This window comes from Epinephelus lanceolatus, chromosome 1 (assembly GCF_041903045.1).
Source record: "Epinephelus lanceolatus isolate andai-2023 chromosome 1, ASM4190304v1, whole genome shotgun sequence".
In the NCBI taxonomy this organism is placed as follows: Eukaryota; Metazoa; Chordata; class Actinopteri; order Perciformes; family Serranidae; genus Epinephelus; species Epinephelus lanceolatus.
In genome coordinates, this window is record NC_135734.1 from 10,702,722 (window position 1) to 10,716,810 (window position 14,089).

The 14,089-nt window shown below is 42.1% G+C and overlaps 1 protein-coding gene across 2 annotated transcripts in view; it reads right to left on the reverse strand.

The window, feature by feature from the left end:
* The window catches only part of shq1 (SHQ1, H/ACA ribonucleoprotein assembly factor), a 49,481-nt gene that overhangs the window by 15,543 nt on the left and 19,849 nt on the right, over positions 1 to 14,089 (reverse strand). For both annotated transcript variants that reach the window (XM_033627809.2, XM_033627808.2), the window contains exon 10: positions 3,694 to 3,817. In XM_033627809.2, coding sequence (XP_033483700.2) covers positions 3,694 to 3,817 — 124 coding nt within the window. The remainder of the gene's footprint in view (positions 1 to 3,693; positions 3,818 to 14,089) is intronic.

Here is a 14,089-nt window from a genome sequence, read left to right on the forward strand (position 1 = left end):
ACACTAACACAAATATAAATGAATTGTTAAAATATTGAGTCAGGGTGTTACTGTCATGCTGATAATACAAAATATCTTTACTAGAATTACTGCAACATGGTTGTTTGCCTTCAATGCACAGTTATTAACATTAACACTTAAAAAAGCAAAAGGAACCAAACTGTTTTAAAGCAGACTTAAATAGGAACTTTATTTTACTCAATTTCAGCTGTCTTAAGTCAATGTGGATTTTATGTGCACGGGATTCCTTGTGGTATCTTTCAGCATGTAATGCAGTATGCAATCAATAACTCAAACTTAATCATGAATTAAATAAATCATCTGCTAACCAAAGTCTGTAAACTATCAAACATATTAATCAATTCAATGGTGGGAGCTTTCTGTTACGATGTATATGACATGGTTTATGGTCAACACCTGCACTTTGGAAACATGCTCCAAGATCACTTTAGCTAGCACACTGCAGCTTTCAACACCACAAATGCACCACATAGAATCTCCATTTGTTATTCTGACAAATGACTTTTCCCTGAAGCATACAACAAGCCAAACTGCCACAGCACTTCTCCCTCCAATCGGGCGTATAAATAGCCTTATGATGTGGCCAAGGATCCACTGAGGGCAAGAGAAAATGCTCCTATCCACTGCTGTGAAGCTGGTTGGCATTGTCCAGAGACATTCCAACCCAATCAAAATAAACAGCGCACTCGCAGTGAGGAAAACCTTACACAAACATTTGGTTCTCATTTAAGAATGGGATCGTATGCAGGGAACTCTGCCCTCAAATTCAAGACTTGGATCGTGTCAGGCAAAAACAAACTGGCTTCCAAGATCTGACTTATTTTTCACAGGGAAGATTCATGAGTTTGTATGAAATCAGAGGAAAAGGTTGCTCTCAGTTCAACACTGATATTCTTGGTGAGAAGCCCAAAAGAAGTGAGCAAGGCCTGTTAATTAGGCAAGGGCAGGTTATCCAATGAGTGGGGAAGAATGTGCAATTCAAATGTACAACAGTAATTCCTTCATAGCTGCTGTGTGAGCAGGCTTGCATAGTGCAATGTAGTAGTGGGTGTGAAGTGGACCAAAACACAATGTCTGCTGTGTGTTCTCCACAGGAATGCAGAAATTCCAAAAAACTGCAGAGGCAGCAAAGTCAAATGACTTTATTCCCAAAAGAAATGAGGGCATCAACATCAATGTTCATCTAGATTGGAATCTTTGTTATATTATGTAAACAACTACATAATATGAGATGTGTCTCGTGTCACTTGGACCCCCACTGATGACATTTTTAGTATTACACCAAATATCTTCTGTTTCAAAGGGTCTCCCCTTTTTATTGCACTGTTGTAAAGATAGGGAATTGGATAGGTCACACTCTATACAGATGTCTTTGAACAGTGCCCATTATTTAAGCTCAATTCTTTCTTACAGTTTGCTCTTAAGAGGAATCAATACCTTTTCCAAGATATATGAAATAAGGAACTTTGGGAATATTGTGGTTTATACCAGTGTCTAGTTGATTCTTTAACTTCAAAGAAAGGAAACGGTAATAAATACCAAGGAAGGACTATTGTACCTCTGAATAAAAGTACGTCATCTGCAAAGAGAGAAATTGATGCGTAGAATATAATCTTTTTCATTTAATGACTAAAAACAGACTTACTGCCTGGGCTCGTGGTTCCATTGATAAAATAAATAATATAGGTGATACTAACTTCCAGAAATGTGACAGCTTCTTGGCTCGGATGAAATAATGAGAATCATATTCTCTCTTCTCACTTTTCAGCTTCTGAGAGCAAGACGGAGGCTGCTTTTGGAAGTCAGGAAAAGGAGCCGAACGAGTTCTGCATTTGTCTGGTTTTGCCACTACTGATGATGATGATGATGACGATGATGATGATTTGCATTAAAGGCAAAAGAGGCACTTCATCATCCGGTGCTAGGTCTAATGTTCCAGGGCAATTCAGCCATGACAGCAGCGCCCAGTGACATTTAAATCTACTGCAGTGCAGCTTAATTATCTAGTTCGGCACATGTGGTTTAAATGAATGCACATAATGTACCATTTAATATCAGCAACTTTCTTCTGTAACTTTCCCTTTCATTCATACTTTTCCTTTTTTTCTCTGTCTCTCTCTCATTCTCACACACACACACACACACACACACACACACACACACACGCACACAAACGCACATGCACGCACTCACATGCACACACACAGTCCACGCATCTCATGTAATAACAGCCCATCAGTTCCCTGAACCTAAAGTGTTCACACCCTGCTCTGGTTGTAAAATGTAATCACTCTTCCTTGATTTTCCATAACTAGGTCAGAGTGCTTATTTGACCTATAATTCAATTCCCAAACTTTCCCTGCCCTCTCAGAATTCCAGAAGAAATTGCATGACCAATGCTAAATGTGCCTGAATGAATTTGAGCAGAGATGCATGGTGGATAGATCTGTAACTAAGGACCACATCTGACATTCCATGTCTTGTCCTGTCAGTGCAAACATGACAGCAGCACAACCCAGAGGTCTTCATCCACACTTCTTAACTCCAGGGCCCCTCCGCTCCTCTGTACCTGCCCAGTAGCTCATAAGTAACAGCCACTTCGGCAGTGTGGCAAGTTATTCTCAAGGAGCTCCTCCACCTGCTTCCTGAGGGCTGTTCAAATATTTACCCCCGGATAACATTTCCTCGGAGGCCTTAACCTGTGCGCTGCCGTTAATGGGTTTGTTTTGCTAATACCTATGAATGTTTGCTTTCACGGCCACTTAAATGAAGTGCTTCAAAAATGGAGCGTGCATTTCCATTCGCTTTATCCTGACAAATTAATTAGTGTGTAGAGTAACGCTGGGAGCAAACACACCCTCAGACACACGCCGGGCTGAATTACTGTAGTGTTACAGTTCATTAAGGAAAAGCTCTATTACTCAGACTTCCCTAATGCTTGCAAATAAAGAGGGTTATGAGTCGTGAGTGAAAAACAATAGTGAAATAATTTGCTTTTTTCCCCTTAATAAATTGACACAAATGAGAGACAGAGCGTCTTGTCGGTTGGCTGTTTTTGGAAAACAAAAAACAAACAAAACAAAATAATGATGTATGATTTCAAGGCTCAACATGAGAACGTGATAAAATGTTTTCCGAGCTAAGAGAAAGAAGGTGATGGGTAAGAGTGACTCCAACTGCTGTTTCCCTGGCTCTCCCGATCAACTCATCTTCCTACTTAATGAGGCACGGAAATGCTAATCTGGTGCTTAAAAGGCCTTTAATTTGCTGTCATTTACCGGCGTTAAAGTCATCACAAGCTGGATAATCTCAGCCCTCACACATCCTGAGTGTGTTTACACTGCAGAGTTTCATCTGTCCGTGGGGACTTTTGATTTAAAGATTACTCTGGGCTTTGAGATATCAAAGTCAACAATCCGTTCTCGACAAATCCACATTTCTCTCCCCGAGGAGGTGGGAGTGGGGCTGCTCTCCTGCTTAGCTGGAGGAATATTACTTTCAAACACACAGTATGCTCATGAACAATTTTCTCCAAATTCTTTCTGTCCAGCAGGCTGCTTCTACTCAACAATGTACAACAAAAGCATACTGCTGCAAAGTCAAGATGTCCTTCTAGCAGCTTCACTCACAATGTGTGTGTTTGTGTGTGGGGGGTTCTTCTATGTGACTCACCTGACTGCAGAATCTTAGTCGTGTCATGAATGGCCGCAGAGACCATACCAAAGTGTCTGTAAAGTGGGTAGCACAAAACCCTCCGTCCAAATGACACCAGGACATCTTGCAAGGAGCTGTATGTCTGCAATACAGAGAACATACAACTCAGAAAGCTATCCAGCACAAAACAGACCATGTTTTATTCAATAAGAGAAGGAAATGAAGATGCAACTGACAATAAAGGTTTGGTTTGGCCATATATTTCAGACCAGGAGTTTTTCATCTTCTCCTTTTCTTAAGGCCAGTCTGCACAGACACGGATAATTTGGTTAACTGGGATTTTCCCCTTCTTTGTTCTAAAAAAAAAAATTCCATCCACACAAGCACTACTATAACAAAATCCACATCCAAACAAAAATTCCAAACACAATTGAAGCACTGTCAAAAGCATGCTAGCCCAACAGGCAGCGGTATAACCGTAACCCTAAAGCCATGCAAAGATGAAAACAGAATTCCTACTAAACAGATGTGTGCCTCCAAGAACCAGTCAAGTTGCAATTTACATCCATGTCTGTCTGTCCAGACTCTTATATAGCCATGACAGTTGACAATGCTTCAAATATGGGTGTTGCTGCAAAGAAACTACAAATTCTAAAACATGGATGCTTCACACACATCTTCAACCCAGCAGCACAGAAGATCTATACAGTTAGCACAGTTTCAAGATGGACAGTATCTGACTAAATGTCTCCCCTTCTGTTCCTGAGTTATGGCATTGAATGATGGCCAGAAAAGTTTAAAAATAAATTATATTATAATGTCCCAGTGAAACTGACCTTTGAGATTTTGGATACAAAATGTCATCACTTCATCATTTTATCCTGTTACACATTTTTGTGAAATTTGGTCATAATTAGTTTTGGAATTCCTACGTTATGCCAAAAACATGTTTCTTTGAGGTCACAGTAACTGGTCACAGTAGCGTAGAGGCATAAAAAAAAGATCAATCAGAAGCCTTAAGAAAAGCTATCATCAGAAGGCTACATCGATCAGTAACCTCTGTAGCAAATTCTGAGCCTCTGTTCCTCAAGTCCTGTTAGTTGGGTTAAACCCAGCACTATTTCTCACGTAGCCTATTACACCAAATGTCGCCTTATTTGTGATGCCTCCTAAAGGAGAAAAAGGTTCACACTCAAGTCAAAAAGTTTTTTTCCCTGGTTTATGTCAACACTAAAAACAAAATTTCTGAAAATCTTGACATGGACAGAGTTTTGCGAAATATCCATTCTCAGTGACCTAAAACACAGCTGGTGTGTGGACAGAGGGCCAAAACACAAAATGCCTGTGTACATAGATATATTATGATTTCAGCCGGGACACAGGAGACACATCCCCTGCAACATTTAGAACATGTGCCTTTCCCCCCCCCCCCCCCCCCCCCCCAAAAAAAACATTTAAGTGGCAGAGGATTTTTGTTCTGACAAAATTAAAGACCAACACCACCAATTGGTGCATAAAAAAAAAATCACCAGAATTCAGGAAATAAAGTGTCTCTCTGTTGGGGGACCCTGACCCCCCATTTCATATGTGCCCCCCTCCTCGGCATTGAAACAAAACCTACGCCCTTGCCCGTGTCTGTGTGTGTGCACAAGGCCTCAGACTGGCTCCCATTGGTGTGCATTGCAGTCGCTGGAGCGCTAATTACTCCTAACAACTCCTCATTTATTGAGCTGGCAAAATAGGGGCTCACAACTCTTAAACACCTCTGCAGCCCTGGCCTGTTAATTGCTGCTTCCCTTTAATCACTGCCTTCACTCTCAGGTCTTCTCTGCACTCATGGACACACAGCCCGGAGACAGAAGCAGAGATTTTTATCTCATGTGTCTTTCTCTTCTTTTCTTTATGGCTTGTTAAGGATGTGTTGCGAGCTGAGTGCGTGTCATCCGGGATCATGCTCTCCCTTGGGCTTGTTTAGCAGGAGTGTAAATAAGGTCTGCTGCTGCAGGGGGGGGAGGGGAAGGGGACTCACAGTTGCACCAGCGCAGTCGACTGAGGACACGTAAACATGCAGCAGATGGAGGGAGGAGGGGGAGCGGGGATGGGATGGGATAAGGTAATAGGGGGAAAACGAATGTAAGGCATAAGCGAGAGGGGAGAGATAGACAGCGAGAGTGTGAAAAAGAGATAACAGAGAGGAAGCACGAAGTGAGGAAGCAGAGCTGATTTCAGCGGTGACACACAGACAGACAGGCAGTCAAAGACAGAGAGGAATCTATTGTAGATCACAAGGTGAAGGAAAGAGGAGGAGGAGGCAGGGAGTCAGGGATTGAGCGAGGTGGCCTGTCAGTAGGAGCTGACAGCTCTGCTGACTGACTGACGAGTAGTAAAGGGTTGCCAGGCAGGTGGAGACTGTTCTCAACTCTACTGTCACCACAGCAGGGAAAACTACAAACTCTCAAACTGTGGTCAAGGTCTGCGCAACCAAACTCCTCCAAGCAGCCTCATCAGCTTGTTTATAATCACAATGATCTGATCACAAATGGTGACCATGTGTGCGTGTCCAGCACCTAACGAGGAATCACACTTCTCCCACACGTTTTTCAATCAACCATTACTTCTGCATACTTTCAGCTACAGACACCATTCAAATGTCAAAATCTTATGCGCTGGAGTTTGAGATTTTTTAAGGGGGTTGTATGAGGTACTTATCTATAATCATTGTATTACCTTCAGTCGATGGCAGTCGGCGCACACCCAGTTTGGAATAGCAGGCACGGGTCCTACCACGGAAGTTCAACAATACACTGCTGTGGATGGGGGTTGATATCCAAGTGTATTGTAGCCATCTTAAAAGAGACTCATCTAACAATCACTATCACTCTAAGTGGACGCTATGTTGAAGATTTTTTTCACCGCTTTACCTCGTCTTCAGACAGCCCGTTTCTTTGGCACTACATTTTCTCAACTGTTAAACTTCATTATTACTGTGCCACCACTGCCGAGTACTGTATTACTCCACAGCTCAGCTGTTTGGGTCAGACGGTCAGCAGTTTATGAAAGAGACAACAAAAACAAGTCAAATTGAGTGATCATGACAGCGACGATGAAGTGACGTTCACTATGGAGATGGAAAAACCTTTACGAACCGAAGTATAGAGAAGAAGAACGTTTACAGAGGGAGAATGTACGGGGAGCAATCTCTGTGGAAAGTGGAGCCCAAGAAAGACCACAAGTTACCTGGTGGTGCAGATGTGTGTACTGTAAATGATGCCGACGGACCCAAAGAGCTACTGCTGCCATGAGTGGGACTTGAAACACAACTTCAGGATCTTTCTGAATCAGAGGATGCCAGCACTTCAGAAACAGTCTGCAACCTCTGCATCACCAACCATCCAGAGTTCCCTGTCTTACTGAATGCCAGTGTCTTGTGGACCTTATTTTATTTTTCAAAGATAAATTGTTAAAAATGTCCCAGACCAGACGGGGCTTATGACAAATTGTCTTCAATGTTCTTGGCTCTCAGTACATGTTATTGTATGATGACTGATTATTAGACAACCAAAGTTTCATGGGCTATGTTTACCTAATCAACATATTAGCGTTGGCTGCTTGTAGAGGCAAACTAAGCTGGAATAACAGAGAGAATAGAGATGATATCCAAATTGACTGCAACTAGCCACAGATGTCGAAGATCAATGTCAATTAACAGAATACAGTGAAATGTATGTGGTGAGTGGGGCTTTTTTTGTTTCAACAGCCTGAAAAAACACAAGCATGAGCCATGTTTGAAATACTGGTAATTTACAAAAGTAAAGTTTCTTTTCCATCTGGTCTCGCAACAGCACTTTGTGACCCAAACAGCTGAGCTGTGGAGTAATACAGAGCGTAGCCGTGGCGGCACAGTAATACAGAGGTTTTACAGTTGAGAAAATGTAGTGCCAAAGAAAAGGGCTGTCTGATGGTGAGGTGAAAAAAATCTTAAATATAGCATCCACTTGGACTGAGATTGATTTTATTAGGTATGCCTCTTTTAAGGTGGCTATGAACATTTTGATATCAACCCCCATCCACAGAAATGTACTGCTGAGCATCCCTGGTGGGACTCCTGCCTGCTATCCACACTGGGGGTGCCTCGACTGCCATCTACTGAAGGCAATACACTGATTATATTTAAGTACCTCATACGACCCCACTTCAAAACTCTATTTCAGCTGTCAGCATTCACACGCATTTTTCTGTAGGGTATGTCAGTAATTAAATGCCAATACATAATGGGACACACACACACACACACACACACACAACTCCTGTACAGTTAAACGTATACGTATAGCAGGACTACGTATGGTTCACCCATCTAGTCTAGCCAGGGTGCCATCAGCATTTGAAATCCATTGTTGAACTAAAAATCAAAACATGCACCTTAGGTAATGTATGGTGGGCCTCCCATTAAGTCCTTACATCAACTTTAAATCCAGCTTTATATTAGAGGCATTATGAGGCCAGGCGTGATCTACAATTTACAGGAACTACATCTGCATGTAATCAGTATGTTTGTGTTGACAGGACACAGCTCTGAAGAGGGGCTTTATCAGGTTTATTTGCCCTAATGTGTTGATTAGGGGCTATCGCTTCCTAAGGCAATGCCCACATTACTGCAAATGCATGGTTTCCTCAACAAGCCGACCTCCACACTGAGCCTCCTATAGTGCAGAAATCTGAAACACTATTACAAAAATATTACAAAACTATACCTGAAAACATACTAAATCACAGTAATGTTAAGAAGCCATATCTCGGCAATATCTCTGAGAGCAATCATTTTATACGTTGAGATATTGTTCTCACAATACAGGACACTGTTCCAAGAACCCGCTATACTGAGTAATCTGGATAAATCTGTTGAGTAAAATGTGAAACCTCCTTAAGTCTGAAACAAGGTCTGAGGTAACGAGCTGTTCCAGATTACTCAGTAAAGCAGGTTCTTGGAACAGACCTCAGGAGCTAAAATGGATCTGTATCTATTTTTTAACACTGAGGAATAAACCTGTGATTTTATCAATTTAATCAAGGATCAATGGTTAACAGATGAAATGGATACTTGTGTAGTCATCTAAAAAACGTGAAGAGCTGGTATTACAGCCTTGCAGTTGTGTGCCCTCGGCAATCAGTCAAGTTGCGGTTGCAATTTACATCCATGTCTGTCAAGACTCATATGTAGCCATGACAGCTGACAATGCCTCAAATATAGAATTAGGTACATATTCTAAAACATGGATGCCTAACACACATCTTCAACCCAGCAGCACAGATGATCTACAATCAGCACAATTCCAAGGTGGGCACCCAAGATTAGTGTCATCTATTCAGTATTTAACGAAATGTCTCCCCTTCTGTTCCTGAGTTACGGCATTGAATAATGGCCAGAGAAATATTTTTGCAGAACATTATGATGAAACAGTGATGATGACCTTTGAGCTTTTGGATATTAAATGCCATCACTTCATAATTGGATATTTGTGTGAAATTGTGCCATAATTTGCAGATGAATTCTTGAGTTATGGCCAAAAACATGCTTTGTGAGGTTGCAATGTACATCTTTTGCACAGCAGCAATCTCTGGCAATCGTCCTCGGAAGAGGACGTCTATAATTTTGTGCCCTCCTCGAGCCATGCCCACCTCCACTTATTTTTATTTTTCACCCCTCTCTCCAGTTCTGCTGTATTAACACCAGGTTTAATATATTTTGCCTCCATCTCTCTGCCCTGCTCAACTCTACTTCAGCGCTACTTGGCTCTCTCACTACTCTACCAGTAGACTACCACATCCACCTGTTGCACAAAATGCACACAGCAGTGTTTCCCCTAGGATGGAGTTGTAGCAGTGGAGGTGAAGCACACGCATGAAAAATAATTTTCACATGCATGAAACTTTTTTGTATGCTTGCAAAGCACAGCCTGCTGGGATGTTTCTATGTATCTACTGGCACCAGAAGGGCTCTTTAGGACTAAGTACATACAGTACATGTGTGCACAGTATGAGCAGGTGAAATGTCTGTCTAGCTTATATATGAGGTGTCTCAAGATTTAGGAACATACAATTTTATTGAACATAATAAAAGTAAAAAGTCACATGACATGCTGCTGTTTTGTGCTATGACTTATTTAAGTGCTGGAAGTTGTTATTTACGTGACAACACCTGAACGCAACACAAGCTCAGGACCAAATGAGTGCCGTGCTGCGCTGCTGTGCGAGCAGCGTGTTTGTCTGTGCGTAACAGCAGTCTGTTGATGGTTATTTACACACTGTCCATAACAATAACTTAGTCAGCTGACAAACTGCGCTGCGCTTGGGTCTGGTTTGTTCAGGAAAATGCGGCCCGAGCCACTCTAGCGTGCTTACCTGTGTGTGTGGCGTAACTCCGCCGTGCACGATACAGAGAGCAGAGGAGAACTGTCAACGCATGACCATGTAGAGACAGAAATAACACGATGACATAACACCATAAATAGTATATTGTTATGTTATTATATGAAGTGTCCGTTGCTCAAAATAATATGACTTTTTAGTTTATGAAAATAATAATGGTTAAAGCGCTAAGACGGAAAAAAAAAAAATCAGCAGCAGCGGTCATATTTCAGCAGCAGCGGTGCACCGCTGCTAGCTGCATATATGGGAAACACTGCATGGCATGCTGTTTTCTCTCAGTGTCCGATAGCTAGCGGTCAAGCTAATACAAGCTAATCATTCAAGCACAGTTCAATTGTTCATTTCTGTTGCACATTCGCCAACACTTATTTGAATATGAGGCTGTGAGGGACACCTAAACAACATGTGCTTAGAAGTAAGATAAGATAAGATCTTTATTGTCTTCCTTAGAAGAAATTTGTTTTGGACCTGCGAGAGACTGTCCACCGTCACACAGCCACCACATATACAGACAACATATAAATTAAAGGGCCAGTGTGTAAAATGGGTTGAAAACAGTGACATCAGTGGTCAAATTCTAGATTGCAGGGCTCACTCGCTCACCCCTCCCGTCGGGTAAATGACGGTGGCCTCGTAGGGACAAAAAGCCTTGCGCAGACGAGTCTATCTAGCGACGAGGTGAATATTTATTTAGAAATCTAAACCATGTTACGATATTGTAATGAATCCCTCACGAGCAGGAGACCAGAGGAGCATTCGGGAAAAAGGCCAGTTTATTTGAGCACTCCGGTAACACTCCAGGGGGTAAAAGACTCCGTCCCAAACGCTGACTCTTCTAGCCTAACAGACACACTTCATACACACATACTTGTTTACCATACCTAGCGGGCACCCCCTCCCCTCTCTGCTTCACCAATCTCCAGCCCGCACACTGACTGACAGCGTAGTCGGTAAACAGAGCTCAGCTGTTTATTTAGCCTAGCAATATCTCTGGACTATAGTAGCTGCAATGGACGACTTTGAACGCGATTTTGAAGAGTTTCTTGTAGCGGACACAGACCCAGAGCCATACCTGTTTGAGCCGGAGCACACAGATGAGGAACTCCATGTGTTTGATGCTGAGCGGGCGAGAAGAGAGGCTGAATGCACAGAATGGGATTTGGTGCTACTGCTACCATCATTGGGGAGATATATCACCAGGAGGAAAAGCGCCGCAGAGAGTGCATCACAAGGGGTGAAGTTGCGTCTTCTTTTCCTCGCAGATGACGGTTCGGGTTCATTCTCTCCTGTTGCGTGGTAAGTGTGGTCCATTCGCAAACTTTATAACTAAAAAAACTTTTCACTACTCTCTATCGACGAACTACTAACACTCTCTGCTGTTTCCTCCTCCTTCTTCCTTCCTTCCGCTGTCTTTGTTGGTTCATTTATACACGTGAAACGCGTTCTCTGGCTGGCTGGATTGTCCGCTTGGTCTGCCGTACATACATGGCGGCGCAAGATGGCGACCTCTCTAAAGCAAGGCCCTTGCTATATATATACATAAAAGCATAATTATAAGGCTACGAAAACCAAACGAATTTTATTTTATAGCGATTATACACTTATATAAACATATTAATGGGTAGAATATTCAGATTCAGATTCAGATTTACAATAAACCATGCCAAATATTACACACTGGCCCTTTAAGAAGACAAATATATACCCCCTGCCCCAACATCCCCAAGTATTGCACATTGCCCCTAAGTTTAAAAAGTTGACCTTCATTTCCTGCTGTTAAAGTAGTGTGGGTTGAAACCCTGTCCGTGTGTGTGTGTGTGTGTACATGCCATTTTTAGACCCTCCCCACTCAGCTCTTATTGGCCAGCTGAGTTTGATAACACTATACTATTGATGGAACTACCAACGTGCTTCGCTGAACATCAGAAGATGATTCATTAAATGCTAACTTATACCAAGTTGTTGCCACAAAAAAATAAAAAAATAAAAATACTAGAAATGTCCGTTAAGCCGGAAATCCGGCGCCACGCCGGAGTACTTTAAGCCCTGGAGATATCATGTTCATGAGTGAATTTTGACCTTTGACGACCAAAATCGAATCAGTTCATCCTTCAGTCGAAGTGGATGTTTGTGCCAGCTTTGAGAAAATTTGTGCTCTGGAGATATCGGGTTTATGAGGGTGGGATGCACAGTCAAACAAGCTAAGAATCTGGACGACTTGTTGGACAAGAGACACAAGAGGCTGGACTCTGTGATTGATTCGCTGTTGATGACTCTCTGTGGGTCCGCAGGATCTGTGGCAGACTAATTCGTCAGCCAAGTGGCCACTCCTACCATGAGGAGTTCAACCCCCACAAAGAGCCCATGTAGGAGGGATGGACAACCTTAAAAAAATAATGCCTCCGGCCATGGCTGTCACTGGCGTGGAGGTATAAAAATGTAACCATGAGACCACCTGAACTGTGTTGGATTGTACAGAAATGCTAAAAATAGGTGATAATGGAGAGCAGGAAACAACAGAGTAAGGGTGTAAACACAGTAACTGTTATTTGTCTGTCACAATGGAGTATCCTTTCAACCACTTGCCCTAGATGCAGCCATCATCAGCCCCAGGAGGAGGCAGAGATTTAACTGTTTCCTGCTGTTCTGGCATGTCAATGTGAAAAGCAAAAGAACATTTTCTGAAAATACCAGTGTGAATTGAACCCACATTGACACAAAACCTTTTTAAAAATGTTGTCCTACTATTGTGGACATGGACTAAGATGTTAGACAACATCAAAAAACTCCAATTTCTACTGCCATTCACACACCCTACACAATCAAGTGATTGTCTAGTGGCAGGTTGTGAGCAGACAGACCACACACACATCCCCCCTATCATTTTCTCTTTGAATTGGGAACACCTGTTACTGCTGTTGTACAGGACTCCGGTAATGTGCCAAGTCCAGCGATTAACAACTCCCTGTAGATCCCACTGAACGGATGGAGCCTGGACCCAGACTGTTAACTTCAGATATCAGTCATGGAGCTGTCTCTACTGTGTCTTCAAACATTGATGCAACTGTCACCATATGTATTTACACAAAGTGAAACCATGTGTGTATGTGTGAAAGTCGCACAGACACATTCACACATCAATATTCACCTCAAGAGTCTCTCTCCTCATTTTATGACACATCCAACCTGCAATACATCCAACCTCCCCGCTAGTCAAAACAAGTTTGCTGAATGGCTGCTGCTGAGCCATGATCAGAGGCAACCATAAGTCTAAGAACTACAAGAGGGTAATAAAAGAAGAGGCGGTACCACTGTTTTGTCTTCTGACATTCTTTGTCACATTCACACTGTTGCTATTTTAAAGAATAATGCTTCAATGTACTCACAATGTTCTCAAAAATTTTCTTTCAAAGTCTGAAATACAAAATGTCACCATAGGGTAGATTTGTCCTTTCTTGTTTTCTTTTCTACTTATAGAAAAGATACACTTATGTTAGCAGTTCCTCACCAACCGAACTTGAAGAAGAAAAGAATTGACTCTGTGAGAATGTCAGCATTACTGATACAGAGCAAACGTCTGAACTTTGTTTTATCTTCTGACTAGGACACAATTCAGTGGAAACTATGCCTTGTTCCCGCCATGATCTGTCTCTATAGTTGCCCCCTTCTCTGACAAATAAGCATTTATCTGTGCTGACTAGTAAAAACTAAGATTGGTGAAAGTATCGATACCTGATACCTTTTTAATACCACATGTTTAAAACGAGATGATCTCGAATTAATTTTACCATCACTAGTATCAAAAGTACCAAAGATATATAACACAGATCTCCAATCAGATTTTTACAGAAGAGGATTAGGGCCAGTGTGGAAAAAAAAGTGAGTTCTGACTTTTTTCTCAATATAAGTCAGAACTCACTTTTTTTCCCCACAGTGGCCCTAATCCTCTTCCGCAGATTTTCATCCCAAGGCGGCACTGATGAAA